The sequence below is a fragment of the Alexandromys fortis genome, unplaced genomic scaffold (genome assembly GCF_014885135.2).
Source record: "Alexandromys fortis isolate MF-2015 unplaced genomic scaffold, M_Fortis_MF-2015_v1.1 scaffold_254, whole genome shotgun sequence".
In the NCBI taxonomy this organism is placed as follows: domain Eukaryota; kingdom Metazoa; phylum Chordata; class Mammalia; order Rodentia; family Cricetidae; genus Alexandromys; species Alexandromys fortis.
The window spans coordinates 1,399,341-1,422,486 of record NW_026068130.1 but is presented as its reverse complement, the minus strand read 5'-3'; the positions used below and the strand labels follow the sequence as shown (position 1 = coordinate 1,422,486).

Here is a 23,146-nt window from a genome sequence, read left to right as displayed (position 1 = left end):
AGAAAAAAGCCCCTGCAAGATGCCTAGGGGATGAATGCTCCCAAGCTCCTGATGGACTGAGCCTGATGAGCATGCACATGGGAAACTGAGTTCCAGATATGGAGCACAGGGCAGAGCCTCACTGGAGTTTTCTGCATAACCAACCAGCTCCCATTCTGAGTGTCACTGTCCCAGCCCAGACTTAGCAAGTGCCTGCGTGTGTGTGTGTGTGTGTGTGTGTGTGTGTGTGTGTGTGTGTGTGTATACAAGCTGATGGTGCTAACCTGGACACTTAACTGGGAATGAAGCACAGGAGACCTTCAAGCGGGCCCATCTCAGAGGTGCTAAACATAGTGTCCAAGCTGCAAGGGTGAGATTATATGACGGGGATCTGGTTCTCAAGCCTAAGTCTCCCTCAGGTACAAGAGGACTACAGCATCCTAAGCCAGCACTGGGAGGATCAGGTTCCAAGGGTGTGGGTCTCAGGAGCCATGTGAGGACACATCGTCTTGGCTAGCTGCCTGAGAGGACAGACACACAAGCTCGGCCCATCCTCAGCTGGCCACACCCAAGTAGATCTCTTAAGGTCAGAGCTGGCCCTTCACTGGCCACAGATGCCTGAGCCAAGCCTGCCTGCCTCCTTCAGAGGGACAGTGGAAAGCTGGCCAGGCTGGAAGGCACGAGGTTATTTTCCCTTCAGTCCCTGACTCAACATGTTTAAGTTCTGGTGATAAATTTAGCTGGGGCTTCCAGGTCCTGTCAAATCCAGTGATGGCCAGACTACAGCATTGTAGACCTGAGCCTCAGCCACACCCACCGGCCTATAGTGAGGACGGTGCTTTTGAGTCGCAACACCAACAAATGTGAGACCAGAGAGTGCTGATTAGGCCTTGACTAGCTGGCCCAACTCCCCATAAGCTGCCCTGTCCTGGCTCACGATAGCCTCGGAAACACCTTCAGAAGTAACTTTAACCACCAAGGACAGCTGTGGATCACATCCCAGGCTATGATTTGTAAGTGTCCATCCTTCCTGGTGTCTGGGGCATCTTCATTGTCTGTGGCTCTCTGTGGTCCTCTGAGACCATCCGCATGGTGAACTATCATGACATCTGAGTGTTTCCTCAAGCATGTTGGCCACAAGTGCCCACCAGAGGCTCTGGGGGCTTCAGGGAATACATCCCACCCAGCTGTGACCATCTGCCAGTCTCTGGGGAAAAAGCTGATGCCACTTGCTGCCAGGGTTGGCTCAGGCGTTTACACGTCTGCAGTTGTCATGGAGCTCGGGACACACTGGACCACACAGACATCTAAAAGGATGAAGCTCTTAGTAATTCACTGTAAATCTCACTAAGGTACCAAAATTCCTACTAGTGTGCCATTTCTAACCTCTGCCTCTCCCCTACTCTCGTTGGATCAGCACCCAGGACTCTGCACATCCTGCTATCTTAGGACTCCAGGTTGGCACATCTCATCCAGTATGTATGCACATAGGGCTCTGGGCCAGTGGCCATAAGTTAGATCCTCTGGGCACACTACTCCGTGAGTGAGTTGATATTCCTAACCAGATCAACTGCATGGAACTTTGGCAGTGCACTGTACCTAGCAGTTAGTGGGTGCCGTTTTTAGCGGGTTCCCCCAGGAGTTCGCGTCTTCCGTAAACATCAGCAGCCCCGGGAGAAGCACTTGAGTGGGAGCTGTAGGCCCGCCACAGTCAGGGGAACTTTGGAGGGAGAGAGGAAATGGAGTTGAATCCGGAAGGGTGACAAATAGGCAGGGCAGAGTAGTGCAAGCCAGGGGACCTTACAGGAATACGAATGGAACTCAGAGCTCAGGAATGTGGGTAAGAAGACTGCCCCCCAACCAGGCTGCAGCATGTCATTCTTAGGAACAGTAGGACCTGGGGCCTGGCCAGTATAGAAACTACCAGTATTCTCATGTTCATATACTTTCCTAGCAGATAGCTGGGAATGTGGCACCGCCATAAGTGGAAATTCCAGGGGGCATTAGACCAGCCTCCAGGTCTCACAACACAGTGTGTTCGTGGGGAACGGTGCACCACTACGTTCTGTAACTTTCTGATAAATGCTCACTGAGTTTTGAGGCTAACAGACTCCTTGCGTCAGAAAGAAGCTCCAAATGGCCTCCAAAGCCCTCTCATTTTATGCTTCAAAACTGAACTCAGTCCTGAAGAGTTGACAGCCTCCACCAGGTGGCACCGGGTCCAGAACGGAGCCCAAGTCCAGCTGAGTGGCAGAGGCAGGGCTAATCCGTGACCAGGAGAGCCTGCCACTGTGAGAGCTGGGCTGAGAAATGAGTATGAGGACCAGACTGGACAGGGATGAGGTTCGGGGGGTTCGCAAGGCCTTCTGAAATCGCAGGTTGCTGCTGGAGCACCTACTGTGTGCTGGCTGCTCTTCTTGGTACTGAATCATGGCGGCAGACAAAGCATCCTCAGGCTGTGCAGCTGATAGGGTCAGCAAAGGCAAGCAGATGTCAGTTTCCCCCTCTAAGCATGGCCTTGTTTGAGCCATGACCAACTGTTACTCAGATCATTTAAAAGCATGAAAGTGCCTGGCTCTAGGGTGCAGGGAGACCACCGTGATGGCTCAGCAGGCTACAGCAGTTGCTGCACAAGCCTAAAGACCTGGCTGATCCCATGTAAAAGTGAAAGGAGAGACTGGCTGCACAGAGTCATCCTCTGACCTTCACATGGAGCACCATGACACACGCCCCACACATACATATTACATGGGCACATGATACACACACAACAATAATAAGTACAGGGAGGACTACAGATGTGGCTCGGTGATGGAGCTCTCTGGTCTAGCACATGCAAGGCCCTGAGTTCTGTCGCCTGTACCAGGGTGGAGGGGGTGCTGGGAAATTAGGGCATCAGAATGTCATCGTCAAGGCTGACAGCCACACACCTGCCTGAGTGACCCAACCCTAGACTGCACAGGACAGGCCCGGGGCTCTGTGCAGCTCTGGGTTTCTCCTGACATATCATCAAAGTAGCTTAAGAAGCTCTGGCCACTTGTCCAGTCAGCATGTGGCGGTCCCAGCCTTCTGTGTCAGTCTGTGGAACTCTTGCCTTTGGCTGGGCACTTAGAGCTTGGCATTTACCTGAAGAGCAAGCCTCTGTTTGCTACAAACGTTACCAGGATTTATAGCCAAGATCATCATCGGAATAGCAACGTCTAGCCTGCTATTGAGAGAACCAGAGAGAAGCCATGTAGAAGGGATTGGAAGAAGCTAAGTACATTGTTACAGTGTGGCTGAAACTCTTGGCAAGAGCCTGCCACTGGTGACCACTCTGGGTTTTCCTGGATGTGGAGCCACAAAGAAAGGTCTAGACACAGGAGTAGGACTGGATAAGGTGAGAGGGGTATATTAGCTACTTTGTTGCTGCTGTAACAAAATGCTGGACAAGCCAATTTAAGGAAAGAAAGAATGTATTTTGGCTTACAGTTCAGGGGTGCAGCCCATCAGGACTGGGACGATGACAGTGGAGGGAGCTTGAGGCAGCTGCTCACAGTATATCCACAGTCAAGAAGCAGATCGCAAATGCTGGTACTCGGCTTGTTTTCTCCATTTGTTGTTATTGTCTTGTTTTGTTTTCTTGTAACACCGGCAATCTGTCTTGTTGCTTTGATTAAACACTGTAACCATAAACAAGTTAGGAAAAAGAAAGTTTGTTCTGGCTTACAAACCACTGATCATACTCTTGCAGAGACAAGTCAGGACTAGAACTCAAACAGGGCAGGAACCTGGAGGCAGGAGCTGATGCTGAGGTCATGGAGGGGTTCTGCTTCCTGGCTTGCTCCTCAGGGCTTACTTGGTCTGCTTTCTTATAGCTCAGGGATGGCACCACCTCCAATGATCTAGACCCTCCTCATCAATCACTAATTGAATAAGAATGAATGAACCTCAACTGAGGTCCCCTTTTCCCAAATGACTCTTATCTTATGCCAAATTGACATAAAACCATCCAGGACGGGATTGGACCCACAACTTGTGTACGCTAGCTACGGGTTCTACACTGAATCACATCCCCAACCCTCTCTCCCCTTTTTTTATTCAGTTTAAGACCACAGCCCAAGAGATGGTACTGCCCATATATCAGGTGGGTCTTCTTCCACTTCAACACAATCTAGACATACCCAGAAGTTTATCTTCTAGATGATTCTAAGCCCTAGACATACCCAGAAGTTTATCTTCTAATGATATGCTAACCAACACAAGGGTAGGTAGTGGTTATAGCAGTGGCTGAGAGTGTAATGCCTGTCTCTAAAGCAGGGCAAGACTGGAAGTCAGCTCTGTGAACCCAGTGTGGGGTGCCTTAGCCTGTACCTCCTCCCTAGAGTAGAACTCCCTGAGCTGCCCCGGAAGACACTGTCCATTCTGGGTGTCAGGATGCAGCCAAGTTCTGTAGCTGGACCTCCAGAGCTTCTGTTTGGCAGAGTGGCCAGTCTGGGGTCAGTGTAGTGGCATCTGAGCCATGCAGAATGGAGAGAGGAAGGCGTGTGGGTGGTTGCTCTTGGGCTTTTTCTGTTGTGTGCCATGGCACAGTAACACTGGGCTCTAAAGGAATGTTTGGCTGGCCTATTGGAGAAAACCACACCCTCGGCCAAGAACCACTTCTTAAGGACAGTGACCTGTTCGGTGGCTATTATCAATGCACTGACACACCCACAAAGAATCCAGTCCTGGTCCGTTGGATCTAGCTAGTCTACCCTGCTCAAGCGCTATCTCTGTGCTCACTGGCTGGGCTGACTGTTGTACCTCTATGTGTGTCCTCCTGGAGAACAGGGAGGCCCATTGCTCCCGAGTACTGTTTTCTCCAGACAGGCTATGAGTGAGGGAACCTCAATAGAGAGAGGGGGGCCAGCATCTAGGGAGGCTAAGGAGCCATGGGACAGGGAGGTCCTGGATGCAGGGGAGAGATCCTAGCCAGCATCTCACAGTGCTCCTTCCTGAAACCATGTCAGCCACTCAGCTGCTTCTCACTGGTCCTGTCATGGAATCCAGGAATTACAAAGAGAACAGTGTCCCCAGAACACAGCAGCAGAGGGGACAGGGCTGCGTGGATGGCAGGCCAGCAAGTAGAAGCTGACTTTTAGGAAGGAAGCCAAGGAGGGGCCCCTGGGAACATCGGTCCCAGGAAAGGTAGGAGGGAACAGGAACGTGTCAAGGGACCAGCAGCTTCTTGTTAGGCCTGTGCAGGTAGCAGCCAGCAGGGAGGGCCTCTCTATAGCCGATCCCATGGCCCTGACACAGCCTTGATGCTCCCTTGGGGAAGCGCTGACTCCTCCCTTCATCTATCTACCTCCAGGGAGCCAAGCTGCCTGTCCTGAGCTCCACCCCTGCAGTGCAGTGTCACTGGATCCCTGTGTCCCTTTGCCTGCCAGCAATCACTGACAAGAGCCTGGGCATAGACAAGGTGGGGCCAAGACACCAGCTCAAAAGATAGCTGTGTGGACATCCCTGAGAAGTGAGTTGAGGAGGCAGAGTGATCCCATGATCCTAGAGCCCAGATGGAGTCTGGCCTTTGAAGAGTAGGGACTATGCAAATGACAAAGACAAGACTTTGCTGCATAAGAGTCCCAGAAGAGATTGTTGTGGGCCTGGGAGGGACCTTTCTGGAGTGACTTGTGAGACTGTCACCAGTAGCAAGATAGGTGGCCCTCCCAATCGGGGCCTTACAGGCACTTGCTAACATCCTGAGGCCTCACAAAGATTGGTCAGGACCAGACAGGAGCTGTGCCGACCAGTGCACTGGCCACATCTAGCTTCAGGCAAGGCCGATTTTGCCCTGGGTTTTGCAGGTAAGAGTTCATCTGTATCCCTAAAACTGTGCTAGGCTGCATGAGGTCCCAGAGGTCTCTCATACCAGCCGAGCCTGGCCAAGGGAAAGCACAGCATTAGGCCCTGGGGTCTGCTGTGGGTAAATCATTTCACTGTTGGGGACCTCAGTCATCCCCTCTGGTTGGATGTCAACCAGGGACAGTGGACTTCAGTTAGGCCACACCTCATGTCCTAGGGTTCTGTTGCTGCAGTGAAACACCATGACCAAAAAGCAACTTGGAGAGGAAAGGGTTTATTCTGCTGACATTTTTATATCCCTGCTCATCATCTGAAGTCAGGACAGGAACTCAAACAGGGCAGGGACCTAGAGTCAGGAGCTGATGCAGAGGTCATGAAGGGATGCTGCTTCCTAGTTTGCTCACCAGTGGCTTGCCCAGCCTACTTTCTTATTATAGTACCCAGGACCAGCAGCCTGGGTGTGGCTCTACCCACAATGGGCCCTCCCCCATTGATCACTGATTAAGAAAATGTTTTACAGCTGGATCTTTTTCTCAGTTGAGGCATCCTCTTCTCTGATGACTCTAGCTTGTGTCAAGTTGACAAAAAACTAACCAATAACACCCCGCAAAGGACTGCACGACACAGCAATGAAAAGGCAGACCACTCCACTGGGTGGATAGTGCCTGGCTTCCCATCATTACCGACCAACTGAACCTCTGTCCCAATTAAACACTAATCCCCTGTTCAAGTTTTATTTCATCGCTATGGGTAAAAAAAACACCTTAGCAAAAGCAACTTGGGTAAGGAGAGGGTTTGTCTGACTTAACATTTCCAGGATATAATCCATGATTATGAAAACATCACACATCTGTACACATCACATTCACAGAAAAGAGCAGAGAGAAGCAAATGCAGCTGTGCTGACAGCGTGTTTGCTGTCAGCTTACTGCACTCTTACTCAGGTCAGGGCTCAGCCTAGGGGATGATGCTGCCCACAGTGGACTGGATCCCATAGACATGCCCACAGGAGAACATGATCTAAATAATACCTCACTAAGGCCCTCTTTCCAGATGATTCTAGATTGTGTTAATTTGAAAGTCACACACTCTCCACTCCTCTCCCCTGCTCTGACATGCAGTTTCACTTTGTCTCTTGTGATTTTGACAGCCCCTGGGACCTCACTCGGCTGCTTTCATTGAGCATGATATCCATCTTATATGTCAGAGTTCCCTTCTTGAAACAGAACAGTATTCCATTTTATAATTGTTTTATCCATTCAGACATGCTTTTACCTTTTGGCTCTGTGACTGCTGTGTCTGTTTGACACAGACACACACACACACACACACACACACACACACACAAAACTGAATTCTTTTGAGTCAATTTTTATATTAAAAATGAATGCATTGTGTATTGAGATTCCTGTATAACTGGTGGGTGGGTGAGATGGCTCAGAAGTAAAGGGTGCTTGCTACCAAACCTGAAGACTTGAGCTTGATCCACAGAACCCACATAGTGGAAGGAGGGAACCAATTCATGCAAGTTATCCTCTGACCACACATGGCACCTGTTCTCACACACACAAACACACACACTTATAAATGCATGTAAAAAAATAAAATGTAGGGCTGGAGAGATGGCTCAGAGGTTAAGAGCAGTGATTGTTCTTCCAGAGGTCCTGAGTTCAATTCCCAGCAACCGCATGGTGGCTCACAACCATCTGTAATGAGATCTGGTGCCTTCTTTTGGCCTGCAGGTATACATGCAGACAGAACACTGTAAACAAAATAAATAAATCTTTAAAATAAAAAATAAAATGTAACTGACATCCTAGTTCCCTTTACTCTACTCTGATTGTGTTTGCAGGGCAGGGTGGGACCACAACTGGAAGCCACATTCATGCCCTTGTTGAACAAACAGAGGTGCCTTGTGGGCAGCACAGCCTAGGGAAGCTGCCTCTTCGCAGAGCACATTGACTTCTGCTGCAGTCTTTGCCTTCCACCCAGGAATACCCCTGGGATGGGAATCCAGGGAGGCCAACACTGCACTCAACACCCCTCATATAGCCATTCCCAGCCACTGACCTTGGGTGTGTTGATTTAGCTATGTGTACACCACCACACCAGTGGTAGACAAATTGTGTAGATAGAAGTGATTCTAACCCTGACCCCTTGTTTATGTGACGTTGATCAGGTACTAGGAATAAGAGCCTTTATGGATGGGAACTCCTCCCTGTGGGGGTTTGAAAGAAAATAGCCCCCAAAGGGAGGGGCACTATTAGGAGGTGTGACTTTGTTGGAGGAAGTGTATCACTGTGGAGACATGCTTTGAGGTCTCATATGCTCAAGTCACTCCTAGTTTCTCAGACCACCTCCTGTTACCTGCAAGATGTAGGACTCTCAGCTCCTTCTCTAGCACCATGTCTGCCCTCATACTACCATGTCCCACAATGATGAGAATGGACTGGATTTCTAAGACTACCATGCTTTTGCCCTGGGCTCCATCCTGGCTGGATTGTGGCATGTCTTTGTCAACTCTACCAGTCTGGTATTTACAGCCCTGAGGAGGAGCTTGCTTTCTGTCCCTTTATTCCATGTAGACACATCTGAAGCAGGGCCAGTCTGTCTTGTAGGCCTCCTCAGTTGTCCTGTGGCCCGGAAGTGGACTGGTGGGTCAGCTTGATGAGAAAACTGTGTAGAGCCCAGGACCACAGGCATGACCCATCCCTTTCACATGTATCCTGCCTGAATTCCCCACTCTGCACCACGTGGGGATTGACTGTGAACCAGAAGGCGGGACTGAGGTTTGCTGACTTGGTGAAGAAGCACCTCAAGCTCTGAGTGGGCTCCACCCTACAGCCAGGTCACAAGATCGTGGTCTTGGTAGGCATAAACACGGGGTCTTCCTCATCTCCAGTGTCTTTCAAGAGCATAACATGAGCCATGAATACTGGGGCAAGATCTTTGGCCCTCTTGGGACCTTTGGCCCTGCTGAGACATCTCCTACCTGGCATTCACTGGTTGGGTTGCCCTAGCAGGGAGTAGGTAGCTTAGGGGGCAGCCATTAGGGTTTCGGGATAGAACCCCTTTCTATCCCCTTGATCAAACAGCTGCTCACCCAGCAGATTCCTGCACCCCCAGCAGTGAGACTAGGAAGGTTGGAGGGATCTATACATTTCAGGGTGGAAGTGTGAGTAGGTGGCTTTCCCCAACTGGAATCAAAAGCTGGAAAAGGGAGATGATCAACAGAGTGAGCAAGCTGCCCTTGTCCCAGGAGGGCCAGGGCCATAGACAGAGTAGCCTGGGAGGAATTTGGGGCTAAGTTGGCTGGTTAGAGTGAGAGAAGCCTCCAGGAAGGGGACAGGGCCTAATGGGGAGATTAGGAAGGACTGGGAGATTTGACCTTTGTTCAGAGAGCAGAGGAGATCTGGCGTTCTGCTAGAGAGGGACCTCTTCAATGCAGCCAGCTATCACATTCCAGGGGAGAAATCTGACCATCCCTGGACCTCCCTTGCTAACTAGCCCTAGTTTTCCATGAGTATCTGCCCTGCTGAGGCCAATGAGTCAGAACACCCGCTGCTGCATCCCACTCTCACACCCCTGGCCTGGAGCTAGCAGAAGAGGCCTGATCCGTGAGTCCTCGGAAATGCGGGGCATCACCGCAAACAAGCGGGGGGGGGGGGGGGGGGGGGAACAAACCATTGACAAACCAGTGGGAAGTTCCCTAACAGAGACAACTGAATGCCCCACAGAACTAACGGTGGAGTAACACACACACACACACACACACACACACACACACACACACACATCCAGGGATTGCGGGGGGGGGGGGGAGAGGGGGGGGGGGGGGGGGGGGGGGGGGGCGCAAACGCCTACTGTTTCCAGGGAGACAGGGGCGGCGCTGACTTGCCAGTGAAGGCTGAGGGAGGAGGCGCGTCCCAGGGAGCCGCCTTCAGCTGTGCGCCAGTGAAGACTGCCACTGCCCTGGTGCCCTGGGCTGCAGAGTCCACCGCGCAGGCAGGCGCCTCGGCCTCATCCTGGCTTTTCCTGCTGAGTCCCGCTGCTCTGCATTTGCCAGGCCCCTGCACTGGCACTCGGAATCGCTCTTGCCATCCGGAGTGCGTCCATAGCTGGGGACACCGCTGGAGCAGCCAACCAGGAAGGGGGTCTTAAGGCCAGGAGGGTACCTGCTAAATTGGTGCCAGGCTGAGTCTGCTAGCCGCCATCTCCATCACCATTCCCATTTGCCTCCTCCTCCCCCATGCTTTCACCTCTCATCTTCAGCTCCACTACAGCCTATCTATGTCTCGTCTCCTTCCTCTGTCACCAGCCCCAATTTCCATTCACGTCTCTCCAACTCCTCACCTTCGTCCCATCCCCATCTCCCTGAAGTTGACTTGCACCATCCTGGCTACCCCTCCCTAGCCCATTCCTCCCTCTGCACCCCCACGGGCTGCCGCAGCCCCCTTCCTGCAGCAAGCCCCCCTTCCTCTGCTGAACCCACCCTCCCTGCAGCCTTAGCACACCCCTTCTTCCTCCTCCCATATCTGCCTCGCCCACTGCGGCAAACCCCTTCCCCGCCAATCACATCGCCCTCTCTCCCTCCATCTCCTGCTTGCCACAGCCCCCCTCCAAGTGCCCCTCTGCCTGCCGCAACGCTCAGCACTACGCGCACTAGCCGCACCCACTGCAGCAGCGCCCCCTCCTCACTGCGCCGCCAGCACCAGCGCCGGCATCTGCAGAACCTGCTTGCCAGCTCCAGCTGCTCAGAACCATCTCTGTTATGGAGGAGGCAGAGGTGGGAGCTGCAGGTGTCGCCTGCCCAGGCTTTGTTCGCCTGGGCATCTCCTGATGCTGGAGAGGCAGCTAGCTGGCAGGAGCCCTTGCCTGCCCGGAGATGCCCTCTCCTACCGAGCTTATAGAAGTACCAGCAGCCGATGACCCCCAGTTAGGGGGTCCCCCTGCGTGATGGAGGATCTTCTTGGTGATGTTGTCATTTGGGTGAAATTGAGGCAGGGGTGTGGGGGTCCTAGTGGCATCCAGGAAGGTGGGAGAATTGGAAGTGAAGGCAAAGGGTTGTACTTGATGCTTTTCCAACTTCAGAGATGGGGTTGAAATGCCCTCCTCAGGGACTAGCCAGGTCCAGGTTTGTTGGGGAACAGAAGCAAGCGATAGTGAAGGCCCCCTGGATCCTGCCTCGGAGGCGGGTAGTCCCTCAGAAAGCTGAGCCATTTGCTCCTTGTTGCTTTTCTGCCACCAGAGAGAGAGACCCTCAGCCTCCGGAGCTAGAAAGAAGCCAGGAGCACAGGGGTCTGGTTTACTTTTCCTGCCCTATCAGTCAACAGAAAAGCTTGTTCTAGGAGCCAGCACCGGCTAGGGGAGGGTAGCCTGTGCGTCTGTCTCCCTTGGCTGTGGCAGCTGTGGTGTTGAGAGCTATCTGTCCTCTTGTGTGTTCCTACACTGCCCCGGGTAAGGGAAACAGGTTTTCCATTTTTTCAGCGTCCTGTGAACAAGGGAAGCTTCTGGGGGGATGGGCTTGAGGAGGTGGTCTGACTCTTGAGAAGGGTGGAGGGTTTCAGGGCATTGGGTGCCCGAGATGTCAGGAGAGGTCAGGTCAGAGAGGTCTATGGACAGCATCTGAAATGCCCTCAGGATGCTAAAGCCCTAGGGTGACTGCTGATGACCAAGAAGGGTGCTGTGTCTGTCGGGGAGGAGCAGGAGCTGCAGCTGTCAGCAGGTGGCAGGAGGGTGTGACCCCCAAAAGGTAGGAAGCCACAGGCTGTTGTCTGCTCTGGAGAAGAGTGGGGGTGGGGGATACGCAAGCAGCCAGAATCTGGGAGGAGGAAGACAAGAGGTTGCCTATGGGTTTGAGGCAATGGGGTGCCATGCTGGGTGTCACTAGAAGCCAGAGGCCCTGGAATGGGGGAGGGGAGCTTAGGGTTGGGGGGGCAAGGTTTAGAAAGGAGATTAGGGTGAGGAAAACCTGCTATGAACAAACAACCCCCTCCCCTAAATAAAACCTGGGGGTACCAGAGGAGGGGAACATTCCAAAAACCAAGGAGGGAAAAATCTGGAAGATTCTGATTGATAGAGATGGGGGGGCAATATTGCTGTCCCCACCCACTTTCGGGACTGGGAAGGAGGGAGCTGCTGGTGGGCTTATCCCTTAAGATGGAAAAATACCTTTCCCCAGGGATTGAACTGAGAGAAGATCAAGTACCCAGGATGTACTCCAGTGCTTTTCTGGAGGTGTGAACAGCTTTGCAGACCCTGCCCTTGCTGTTCCGATACTGAGTGTCTGTCACCTGTGGCCCCAGTCTCAGGGGCTAGGGCTCAGCAGGCAGCCAGAGAGCCTCCTATCTTTTACCCCCCAGCAAGCAGCTCTGCCTTGCACGGGCTTCTGGGCAGCCTAGCCCAGCCTGCCCGGGGCCCTCAGGCCGGTGCCCGGGCTCTGGCTCCGTGTCTTCACTCCCGTGTTTGTCCAAGGAGGGAGGGAGGGACGGGGGCGGTGCTGGGGCAACTGGAACAGCGCTGGTCACCGGGCTGGCTGGGCGAGGTGGCCAGGCAGAGCCAGGGGGCTGCAAGGGGAGGCGATTGAATAGGGAATGTTCATAGTGGTTGCCAAGAATCTCATGCATCCCACTCACCCAGAGCCTGCAATGGATTGGGACCAGTGCCTGTTTCTTGAGTGTGTGCTTTTATTTCTCTTCTCCGGTCCCGGCCTAATTCTCCCGTATACATGGTGAGGGGTGGCAGCTGGGTCCACCAAGATGGTGGAGGATGTCAGGAGAGAGGGAACAGTGGGAGGGGCTCACCTCTGTCCTGCTGCTGCTCTCCTGTGCAGCCTTGAATTTTCCACCTGAAATCTTGGACCTGCAACATGCCTTTGCCCTGAATGCCCCTGTCACAGTTGACCCAGGATGTCCCCTGCACCCCATACTGACACCTGCAACCTCCATCCCCAGGGAATGTTCCCCATCTCATTACTGGAGTCATGGGTGGATCCTTGGGTAGAAGTGACCACCTTGTAAGGGGCAGGTACCCTGGGCAGGAGGAGGAAGCAGAGTGGTCCAAAACGGGGCGGGGGGGGGGCAGAGGTAGGGGAGTGATGAGAGGGCCAGAGGTGTGTGCCTCCCGTCCCTGGCTCCCTTCTTTCTTGACTCCCCCAAGAACTCTTGATTCAGAATACAATTCTGTCTGTTCTTTTACCAGCTGTCAGCCACTGCCCTGCTCTGTGGGCCTTTGGGGACTCTGAGACCAGATGGGACTCCTCAGCTTGTGAGGCAGAAGTCCCCAGAGGGTTCTGGGAAGAGGCCCAGCTCCCATACCTCAGTGAGCAGGAGGCAGGGCCTCTACGCTAAAGACCTCAACCTGAAGCTGAGAGAGCAGAGCTAGATAGACTGCTCGGGTTGAGGGGTAGAAAAGGGATGGAGAGCCCCCACCCATCCTGGCTCTTCTTCTGGCCCTCTAGTATCCCCCCTTCGGCGTGCTTCGGAATCTGGGGGTAGGTCTCTTCTATGTCAGATTAAAGTCACAGAGGCCACACACAGATCCACCCTGCAGCACCACCACCACCACCCCACCCCACCCCACCCCTCGTTCAGCACACACAACTGATTGTACTTACTGAGTACTGTAGACAAAGGTGAGATCATGACGTACTCGTTAGAGTGACTTCAACCTCCAAATCATTCCCGGGGTCTCCACTCCCAGCTGGCTTCAGGTGGGTGAGGGGTCGTAGACACCCCCCAGCACACAGTGATCTCCTCCTGCGGTAGCAGGTTCCTGCCCACACACACTCTTGCTGTCCACTTCCCTCCGGCTCTCCTCGGAGTCCTCCACCCCGCCCCCACAGCATCTTGGAGTCCTCAGCATCTCACCTTCTCCACTCCTCTCCCACATTTCCACCAATCCGTCAGCAAGGAAAAGGGGCCGGCCCTGGCACCTGCTCCAGGCTCCAGAGGCTCTGCATCCTACCAGCTTTCTGGTTTAAGCCCTACAGCTGAAATACCGTGCCTGGTTGAGGGAAGCTTCTGCAATCCCTGCTGGCCTTTCCCGCTTCCCAGATCCTCCACTTCAGCCAGGGCTGCTACCTCCACCCCTTCTCTGTCCGACTCAGCCAGTCTCGGGGTGGGGGGGGCTTTCTCTAGTTCAGAGACCTGTGAGGAGGGAGTGGGACAGACTGGGGTCCGTCAGGCCTAATGGGTCTTAAACAACTCAGAGACCCCGCACACACACTGAGACAAAACCTAATCTCCAAGCCTCGGGTTCCCTGTGAAAGGTGTCACTGTAACCTAAACAGAGGGGTTCACACATCTCGCTGAGGATTTCTTCTGATGCCAGGAGACTCTCTTGGGTATGAAGCTGCCCAGCGCATGCTGTAAGGGCTCTGTGGTGGACACTTCACAGCGGATTGTGGGCCCAAAACAACCCTCTGTCTGCAAGTGGGGATCAATATTGTCTCGAATGGTTCCACTGCAGGGCCACCAGGAGCTGGCACCACAGCACAGCAGCCCAGGATAGCTGGTGGAGTCGGGGAGCTCCAGCCAGAACTCTGGGAACTGGGCGTGTATCCAGCTGAGTGGAGCCTTAGGCCAGGACTGGGCAGCCTCTGGGACCTAGTGCCTGCCCAGAGAGAGCATGCTTCTCTTCAGCCCAGATTGGTAGCCAGGGTCTGGCAAGATGCTGCCACTGGCCCTGTAGAACCGCCTTCACCAGACACTCCACTGTCTGTCCATCACATGTGAAACTAGGTGGCCTCTGAGACTGGGAAGGGCCAAGAAGAGGCTGGCTTCCTCCCCTCTGCCTCTGCCAGGCTTGAAAGCCTCTGCCAGATTTCCAACCTAAGTCAGGCAGACTCTCCCTCTCTGCGCAAGGTCCAAGTTGGCTCTTTGTTTGGGAGCCCTAAAATGGCTGTCCTTGTGTACCTACCTGACAGGCTGGGATGTGCCACACAATACCCCCCTGTAATGACTCTAGAACACCTGTGGTACCTCATCCCCGAGTATTATCGGGGTCCTGGGAGGGCTGGGCTCTGCCTTGGGCACATCCTGGACCACTTCTCCCGGTCACACCATCCTTTCCCATCCCACAGGTGAACACCTGCGGATCTGCCCCCAGGGCTACACCTGCTGCACCAGTGAGATGGAGGAGAACCTAGCCAACCATAGCCGAATGGAGCTAGAGACTGCCCTCCATGACAGCAGCCGTGCCCTGCAGGCCACGCTGGCCACCCAGCTGCATGGCATCGACGGTGAGTAGGGGCTAGAGGGTAGGGACTTGTGGGTGCGGGGCAGGACTCCAAGGCCAGGATTTGGATGGCTCGTATCAGCAAAAGGACTTCCCTCTTCCTGCAGGGCTTAAATGGAACAGTGGGCCCAGGTTGTTGGCAGAGCCCTGGGGAGAATGAGCCTGTCCTTCCGAGGGAAACTGCTGATCTTGGGGTGTCATTTTGCCCCAAGCAGAGTTCCCTTGAGGACCTACAGAGGGCTGGTCTGCATCTCACCTGCACTTTTCGGGGTCCCTATGATAGGCCACTATCCCAGCTACCATCCCCTAGCCAGGGAGCTCAGACTGGGGGTGTAAAGGGTGCAGAGCCTGCCCTGAGGTGACTGCCTCTTAGCCAGGATCAAAAGGCTCCTACGTGCTTCAAGAAGCCAGGTCAGCTACTGTTTAGCATCATTTATGGTGAACCCCTCATGTGGCCTCACTGTATATGGGCAGAAAACAGTATCCAAACAGTGGTGGCATGTTCAATAGGAACCATATGGTGCCCTGGGGTCAGAGGAGTCCCCTAAAATGTTAACCTGTAAGCAATGAGGTTTGCTGTCTTCAGAAGGGATACAGGGCCTGTGCAAAGCTGTGGACTGCAGACCTCCAGACCCTGGATTTCCAGTGAACAACTTGTTTTCCTCAGCTCTGAGCAGCCTGCAGACCCTGATGGCAGGGGAGTGGGTTCTGATGAGCCTGAAGCTGAAAGAGCCCGAGAACTGGGGCATGGCCAGAGCCCTCTATAAGCTGCCCCTGAGCACAATAAAGTGGGCATTCTTGGCACTCTTGTATCAAGGATGTCCCCGCGGCCCCGTCTGTCTGTCTGTGTGTTTTTAAATTTTCAGCCTAGTTCCCGTAGCGCATAGCGATTAGAACACAGAACTGGTATAGTTTTACAGGGTGGAGCTGGGAAGCAGGAATTATGAAGCTGTAGAGAGAAAGCAGGGACACTGAGCCTAAACCACAGCTGGGGCATAGCTTTGAAGGGTTGGAAATTCCAGCAAATATCCCAGAAAATATCAGAGAGCCCCTAACCATACTAACACTTGTTGCTGAGCCTTCCCTTGTTGCTCGGTATGGAAGGGAGGGGCTTAGCAGTCACAGACCTTAAGTCTCACTTCCAGAGGAGATGCCACTGCCAAGTGGATGCCAGGGTGCCACCACGGACATTTCTCTGAACCTTAGAATCTGGTGCGCATGTTCACACCTCCCCAGAAAGCATCTGTCTGAGGTGCTGGCTTACAGGAGGGTCTGAGGACTGAGGCTCCTGAAACCTGAGAAGCTGGGGGGGGGCAGGGCTTGCTGGAAAGCCCAAGGAGGAGGAGGGCTGGTAGGGCAACTGGAAGCCTTGGGGGGAGGGGGGGAAGAGACAGGGAAGCTGGCAGGTAAGCTAGGGTCACTCTGGTTCCCCAACACACCCCTACTATAGCCCCTCCCAGAATCTCTGAATCTCAGCACCTGTTGGTTCCTAAGACCCAGCTCAAAAATGACCTCTGGAGCCCCAGCTAGAGGCCTGTGTCCCTAGAGAGCACAGCCCTGACTAATGCACCGCTAGTGAGGAGAGAGGTCTCCAAGAAGCTGCAGAACCCTCTGCAATATGGTGCCCAGCTTTTATAAGCAGGTTCTGAAAAGCAGGGGGTGTTCTGCCAAGCCCGCTAGCAGATTGGCAGAGAAGCACAGCTTGCCTCAAGTGGCCATGCCTTTCCTCTGTGCACAGACCACTTCCAGCGCCTGCTGAATGACTCGGAGCGCACGCTGCAGGATGCCTTCCCAGGGGCCTTTGGGGACCTGTACACGCAGAACACTCGGGCCTTCCGGGACCTGTATGCCGAGCTGCGCCTCTACTACCGCGGCGCCAACTTGCACCTGGAGGAGACCCTGGCCGAGTTCTGGGCCCGGCTGCTGGAGCGCCTCTTCAAGCAGCTGCACCCGCAGCTGCTGCTGCCCGATGACTACCTGGACTGCCTGGGCAAGCAGGCAGAGGCCCTACGGCCTTTTGGGGATGCCCCGCGGGAATTGCGTCTGCGGGCCACCCGTGCTTTTGTGGCAGCACGCTCCTTCGTGCAGGGCCTGGGTGTGGCCAGTGATGTAGTCCGGAAGGTGGCCCAGGTACACACACTGCCCAAGGGACCCTTGGGAGTCCCTCATGCTGCATCCAGGCGCTTGGTGTCCTACACTCTCAGCACTGTTCCACCAAGCCTTCGGGCCCTCAGCCTCACGGCTGTAACCCATTCTCAGTTGCTCACATGGCAGGTCTTCAGATGTGAGTCCACTGCCCATCTGCCGGCCAGTCCTGTGTCCTTAGCCAAATGATTACGTTGGGCTGCTATGCTCAGGAAACAGGAAATGAGAAAATGATGTAGCTGGGCCTTGAGCAATCTGAGGCCCCACAGACCTGCATGGTATCTCACAGAATGGGGCAGTGCACAACAGACCTGTATGGGGAAGGCACAGCTTTAAGCTGCACTGCCCCCTAGCTCTGCTTGGCCCAGCAAGTCACCTCCCAACCTCTGGGCCTTGGTTTCCTTGTCTGCCGTGAAGTCTGGTGACAGCAGTGTGCCCTAGTGTCCCTTGGACTGTGGGCCTGAGATGGCCTAGGCAAAGTCCCATAGCCAGTTAGCACAGACCCCAGATGTTCTAACTTGTACCTAAGCCCTTTATATTGGTGCTTCTTTAGGGGTAGCTGGAGACTAGTGCTCAAGGACTACAGGGAGGCTCAGGGTGCCTTTGTTCTCCAGGTACCTCTGGCCCCAGAATGTTCTCGGGCCGTCATGAAGCTGGTGTACTGTGCTCACTGCCGGGGAGTCCCTGGTGCCCGGCCCTGCCCCGACTATTGCCGAAATGTGCTCAAAGGCTGCCTTGCCAACCAGGCCGACCTGGATGCTGAATGGAGGAATCTCCTGGGTGAGCCCTACCCCCAGGCTGCCTGTCCTGTCCTTAGGGCAACTATGCAGGGATCCCTGGGAAACAGTAGCCCCTGGTTTGGGCCAAATGAAAGGCTTAAGGGCCTAATATGATTGGGTCTGTGAGGTCAAGGGGCAGGTTCTTTTATTGTCCCAAGGGGTGTGGTTGAATGACTTCCTCAACATACACATACACCAACACATAGGTGAAACGTGTCAAACCTATACGTGCATGTACATACACTGACATGTGCACGCTGGCATGCATGTGTGCTTTACACAATAGGCGTCTGTGTGGTGTGCACAGGGTCTTTCTGCCAGTCACAGGTGTGCCTACATATACTGGCGAGTTGACATACACACATGCTGATACGTATGAATCTCTGTTGCTGCGAGGCGCATTAGCATGCATGCATGTTGGCACTGGTACATAGCTGGCATGAGCTGGTTAGTATGCCGGTCGTTGTCCATCTGACACGTTACATCTGTGCTGTATGAAAGCATGCACGTGCAGACCCACAGTTCATGTGTACGGGAGCTGGTTATGAGGCACATCTCCATGCATACACATCAGCTTATGTGGGCACACAGTAGGCCAGAAGCTATTCGTGCATGAGCTAGCATGGACATATATGGACATGAACCAGGCCATCAAGATTGCCAGATGTTTTGTGTGTTCGTGGAAACCTGTGCACTGTATGTGGGTATGCTAATACTCTAAGCTTCACGAAGGTGAGCTGTTCCCAGTCTGAGTGTGAGCGCCTGTGAATCTGCTGATCGGTACCTCTGGTGCTGTCAAGACTGTGTGTTATTAACGTGCATAGGTGATGTGTGTGCCTATGTATTAACACCCCTGCCAGACTCCATGGTGCTCATCACTGACAAGTTCTGGGGCCCATCGGGTGCGGAGAATGTCATTGGCAGTGTACACATGTGGCTGGCGGACGCCATCAACGCTCTCCAGGACAACAAGGACACACTCACAGCCAAGGTGTGTGAGGGCTGCGGGGGCGGGCACTGTGAGCATTGGAGGGTCTGTCCAGATCTGGGCCTGAGAAACCCTGCTGTCCCTCCAGACCGCTTTTGGTATCTCCCCAGGTCATCCAGGGCTGTGGAAACCCCAAGGTCACTGGGTCTGAGGAGAAGCGTCGCCGTGGCAAACTAGCACTGCAAGAGAAGACCCCCACAGGTACTCTGGAAAAGCTGGTAAGTTCCGCCGTTTCAGAGGCTAGAGCCCTGTATGTGGGAGGGGACACGGGCAATCTGCCCCCTGGGTTTTCACTGGTCTACCTGCCATCCAACAGGTCTCTGAGGCCAAGGCCCAGCTCCGAGACATTCAGGACTTCTGGATCAGCCTCCCTGGGACACTGTGCAGTGAGAAGATGGCCATGAGCCCTGCCAGTGATGACCGCTGCTGGAACGGAATATCCAAGGGCCGGTAAGTAGCCACCATTTGGCCACGTCCTCACAAACGCCCAGAGCGTGGGAAGCTGGGCTAGAGGATTACACACCTTCACCAGCTCCCAGCATGAGCACATAGCTGCTACCGTAGGGCCTGCATGGGTTCCCACTGTGTTGGAGGTTCACTGGCTCTAAGGGTGTGATACACGATACACCATGGTTCAGCTCCTCGGCGAAAGCTAATGTCATGAGCTGTGGCCCTGACTTCCCTGTTCTAGGTACCTACCTGAGGTGATGGGTGATGGACTGGCCAACCAGATCAACAACCCTGAAGTGGAAGTGGACATCACCAAGCCTGACATGACCATCCGGCAGCAGATCATGCAACTCAAGATCATGACCAACCGTTTACGTGGCGCCTACGGTGGCAACGACGTGGACTTCCAGGATGCTAGTAAGGCCCGCCAGGGGTAGGGTGGGTTGGGGCGGGAATCTGTCCTGCTCATAAGAGGAAGGGGACAAGTCCTCTCCAGACTCCTCTGCCAGGGACCCTCACAGCCTCTCATCCTCATGAATGCTGGAAGGGTCCCATGTCCCTGTAGCACAGCTGAAGACCAGCCAGGATGTCCATCTGGCTATCACGGATCAGGTGGGAACAGCAGGGGTCAGACCTAGGGACTGAGTCTTCAGGTGCAGCAGGGTAGGAAGAGCCTGCTGCAGCCTCCTGTCCTCCCCAGGTGATGATGGCAGCGGCTCAGGCAGTGGTGGCGGCTGCCCAGATGACACCTGTGGCCGGAGGGTCAGCAAGAAGAGCTCCAGCTCCCGGACCCCCTTGACCCATGCTCTCCCCGGCCTGTCAGAACAGGAAGGACAGAAGACCTCAGCTGCCAGCTGCCCAGAGCCCCACAGCTTCTTCCTGCCCTTCCTTGTCACCTTGGTCCTTGCAGCAGCCGGACCCAGGTGGCGGTAACTATCCCCTAGCCCCAAGGACTGTCTTGGCCAAAACATGCAACAGACAATATTTAATTCCCTTGGCCGTCGAGGCTCAGGGCAGGATGAGGAGACAGTAGCTCTGAGTACTGGGGCGGGGTGCATGGGGTGCCGGCCTGCTGGGTCTGACCGCGCCTGTCACCCAAGCTTTTAATTTCATATCAGGTCAGCTGCGAGCCATTGTCCCCAAAAGCCATGTACTTCAGGGACCTCAGGGGCACCTCTGGCTGCACACTCCTCCCTTACCCTCCTGCACCACCCCGGAAGCTCATGAGGCCAACCGGAAGGGTGGCTGTTAGCTGCAACCCATTGGAGACCTCAAGTGAGCCTGTGCCTTCCTTTCCCGCCTCTTCCCACTGGGGACACCCCACCAGACCCCACGGGCCACAGATGTCAGAAACTGAGGCCCATCCCGCAGCTCCCCAGGAAGCCTGCAAGGGCTGCCAGTATGTTGCTGTCCAGGCTCTGGCAGGGCCTTCAAGTTTATGCATGATCCCCTCTGCTCAGAAGAAACTCTGCAGCCAGGATTCTCATACACACCAGGCCTGGACCCTGTGCCACTGTGGAGCCTAGTGAATGTGGTCCTCAGAGAAGACCCACTGTGGGTTTCCTCGAGTGTGGCATAGGTGAGGTGGCAGCTGGCATGGCTACATTAGACTCAACTCTGCCACGCTGCTTGAGGGTGTGTTCTGTTCCCTCACATGGGCTCACAAAGTCCGGCCTTGGGCAGGGGGTCCGTGAGGAACCTCACTTCAGGGGAATAGCCGGCCACGTCTAGCCTCCCAACCCACTTATAAAGGTCCCCTGGCCACAGGGGTGCTGGGTGACTGGTGAAACTTCAGCTCAGGGTCAATGGGACCTGGTACTGCAGGTCGGGAGGATGCCTGGGCCCCTTCCTGACCAAGGCAGCCCTGCAGAAGCTGGGGGAGCATTGACAGTCAAGGGCTTTTACAGACATGCACATTCAGACCCTCGGTGTCCTTGTCCACTGAGCGCTACATCTCAGTCTTCCTTGACAGCACTGGAGAGGCTCAGGGCACCATTTGCATCCTGGTATCCTCCTGTGGCCTTGAGACCTGGGGAGCACCAGGGCCTTAGGGGTGCTGAGCTGCTATAGCCTGGAAGACCTTGGTCCTGACATGCAGAAGGCCTGGAAAAGGCTGCTTGCTTACCACCTTTTTTTTTATTTTTTTTTTATTTTTATTTTTTTTTTTTTTTTTTTTTTTTTTTTTTTGCTTTTCGTCACTGGGTTAGGGAGGTTACTGCCAGCACCAAGGTCTGCCCAGTAGTCAGGTCCCCTGGCCCAGGATGACAGGATGGGTATTCTCTGCAGTTGGTCCATGGATTTGTGGGTCCTTGCCCTGAGTGTACCCATCCTGCCACACAGCTCTGCTACTGCCACTCAGGCAAGGGTGGCAGGAGCCAGAGCTGGGCTCCAGGATGTGAGTGCCTACGTGTCAGGACAGCAGCACCCAGGATGGACAGGACAGCCAGGATGGTGGCCAAGCTACTGTGTCCTTCCTCCATGAGGCTCCGTGTCACTCAGTGGGTAACATGTGTTCTTTGAGTCCTTGTATGAATTAAAGGCTGGAGACCTACAGTGGACATGACTTCGTGTAACTGGTGAGACTGCATTTGTGTTCGTGTGAACATGGCGTGCACACAGCAGGGCTTGCTGGAAGGGGTTTGAGCATGGTTGCACCTGTAGCAAGGTCCTTGGGTTTCTGTGTGGTGGTTGACCATTGAACCTCCTGCCTGGGAGGATGCCCAGGCCACCTGTGCCAACTGAACATGCCAAAGTTCATGGGAGGAAGGGGCTAGGATGCCAGCCTGCGCTGGCCCCACCTACCTTCCAACATTACCAACGCCCCTCAATGCACGTGTGCCTTACCCATAGAAAGGTTCTCATTCCTGCCAGGGTGCCTCTGAGTTACCCAGGAGAACAGTGTAGGAACCAGAAATGTCCTCCCACTCCAGTCTGTTCCAAGCTGTCCTACATCTGCAGACAGACCCTGAATAGCCTAAGGCATCCAGGCCTGTTCACCCTCACTTCAGGGACCCTATGTGAGAACGCAGTGCCAGCCTCCACGGCTAGGAAGCTCACTCAGTAGTGAGACTCAGAAGCCCTGCTCAGCCAGGTGTGGCATGTGTACTTGGGGAGCTGTGGCCCATGCTGCTGTACAAGTACATTTACAGTGTCACCTACCATTCAATGGGGACACGAAGAAACAGAGCAGAGCCCTGACCCACAAATGCTGCTCGACCACACATCCCGAGGAGATACAAACATCTCCCAAAAGGAAGGGTCCTCGGTCAAGCTCCTGCTGCGTATTCGACCCTGCCCAAGGGTTCCCCTCAGTGTCCAGGCCCAGGGTGGCAGCTGCGTCTTCACTTTCTGCCTCTTTGCAAGTCCTGGGAAGCCCTGATGCCAAGTGGCCCAGATTCTTCTCTGGGAGTGGGAAGGAGTACAGTCCTCTCTCCTCAAGTGGTCAGGATAGACAGCCATGGATTGAAAGCGAGGCTCGGTAGAGCCCTGTGGGGAGAGCTGAATAAACAGGTGCTCACCGGTGCCTGCCGATAAAGCACTGTGTCAAATACTCCAGCAGGTTTTCCGCTTTGTGGACACGTCGTTCTGCTTTGAATCCTCGAACCAGACACACTTGGACTCATTTTTCTTTTTGAGCTGGACACAGGCGGGCACATACGTCTGCCTTTCGTTCAGTGAGGGCAGGAAGCCCCTCCTCTCTATCAAGAAAAGGAGGACATGTCTGAGATGGGTACCCAACACA

At 54.3% G+C, this 23,146-nt stretch overlaps 1 protein-coding gene across 1 annotated transcript in view; it reads left to right on the top strand.

Annotated features, from left to right (window-relative positions):
• Gpc1 (glypican 1) overlaps positions 1 to 21,967 on the top strand; it is a 28,811-nt gene extending 6,844 nt beyond the window's left edge. The window contains exons 2-9 of the mRNA XM_050126018.1: positions 14,888 to 15,046; positions 16,781 to 17,172; positions 17,802 to 17,967; positions 18,827 to 18,957; positions 19,065 to 19,172; positions 19,271 to 19,404; positions 19,646 to 19,821; positions 20,105 to 21,967. Of these exons, the coding sequence (XP_049981975.1) occupies positions 14,888 to 15,046; positions 16,781 to 17,172; positions 17,802 to 17,967; positions 18,827 to 18,957; positions 19,065 to 19,172; positions 19,271 to 19,404; positions 19,646 to 19,821; positions 20,105 to 20,337 (1,499 nt within the window). The 3' untranslated portion in view covers positions 20,338 to 21,967. The remainder of the gene's footprint in view (positions 1 to 14,887; positions 15,047 to 16,780; positions 17,173 to 17,801; positions 17,968 to 18,826; positions 18,958 to 19,064; positions 19,173 to 19,270; positions 19,405 to 19,645; positions 19,822 to 20,104) is intronic.
• Positions 21,968 to 23,146: the final 1,179 nt, after the last annotated feature.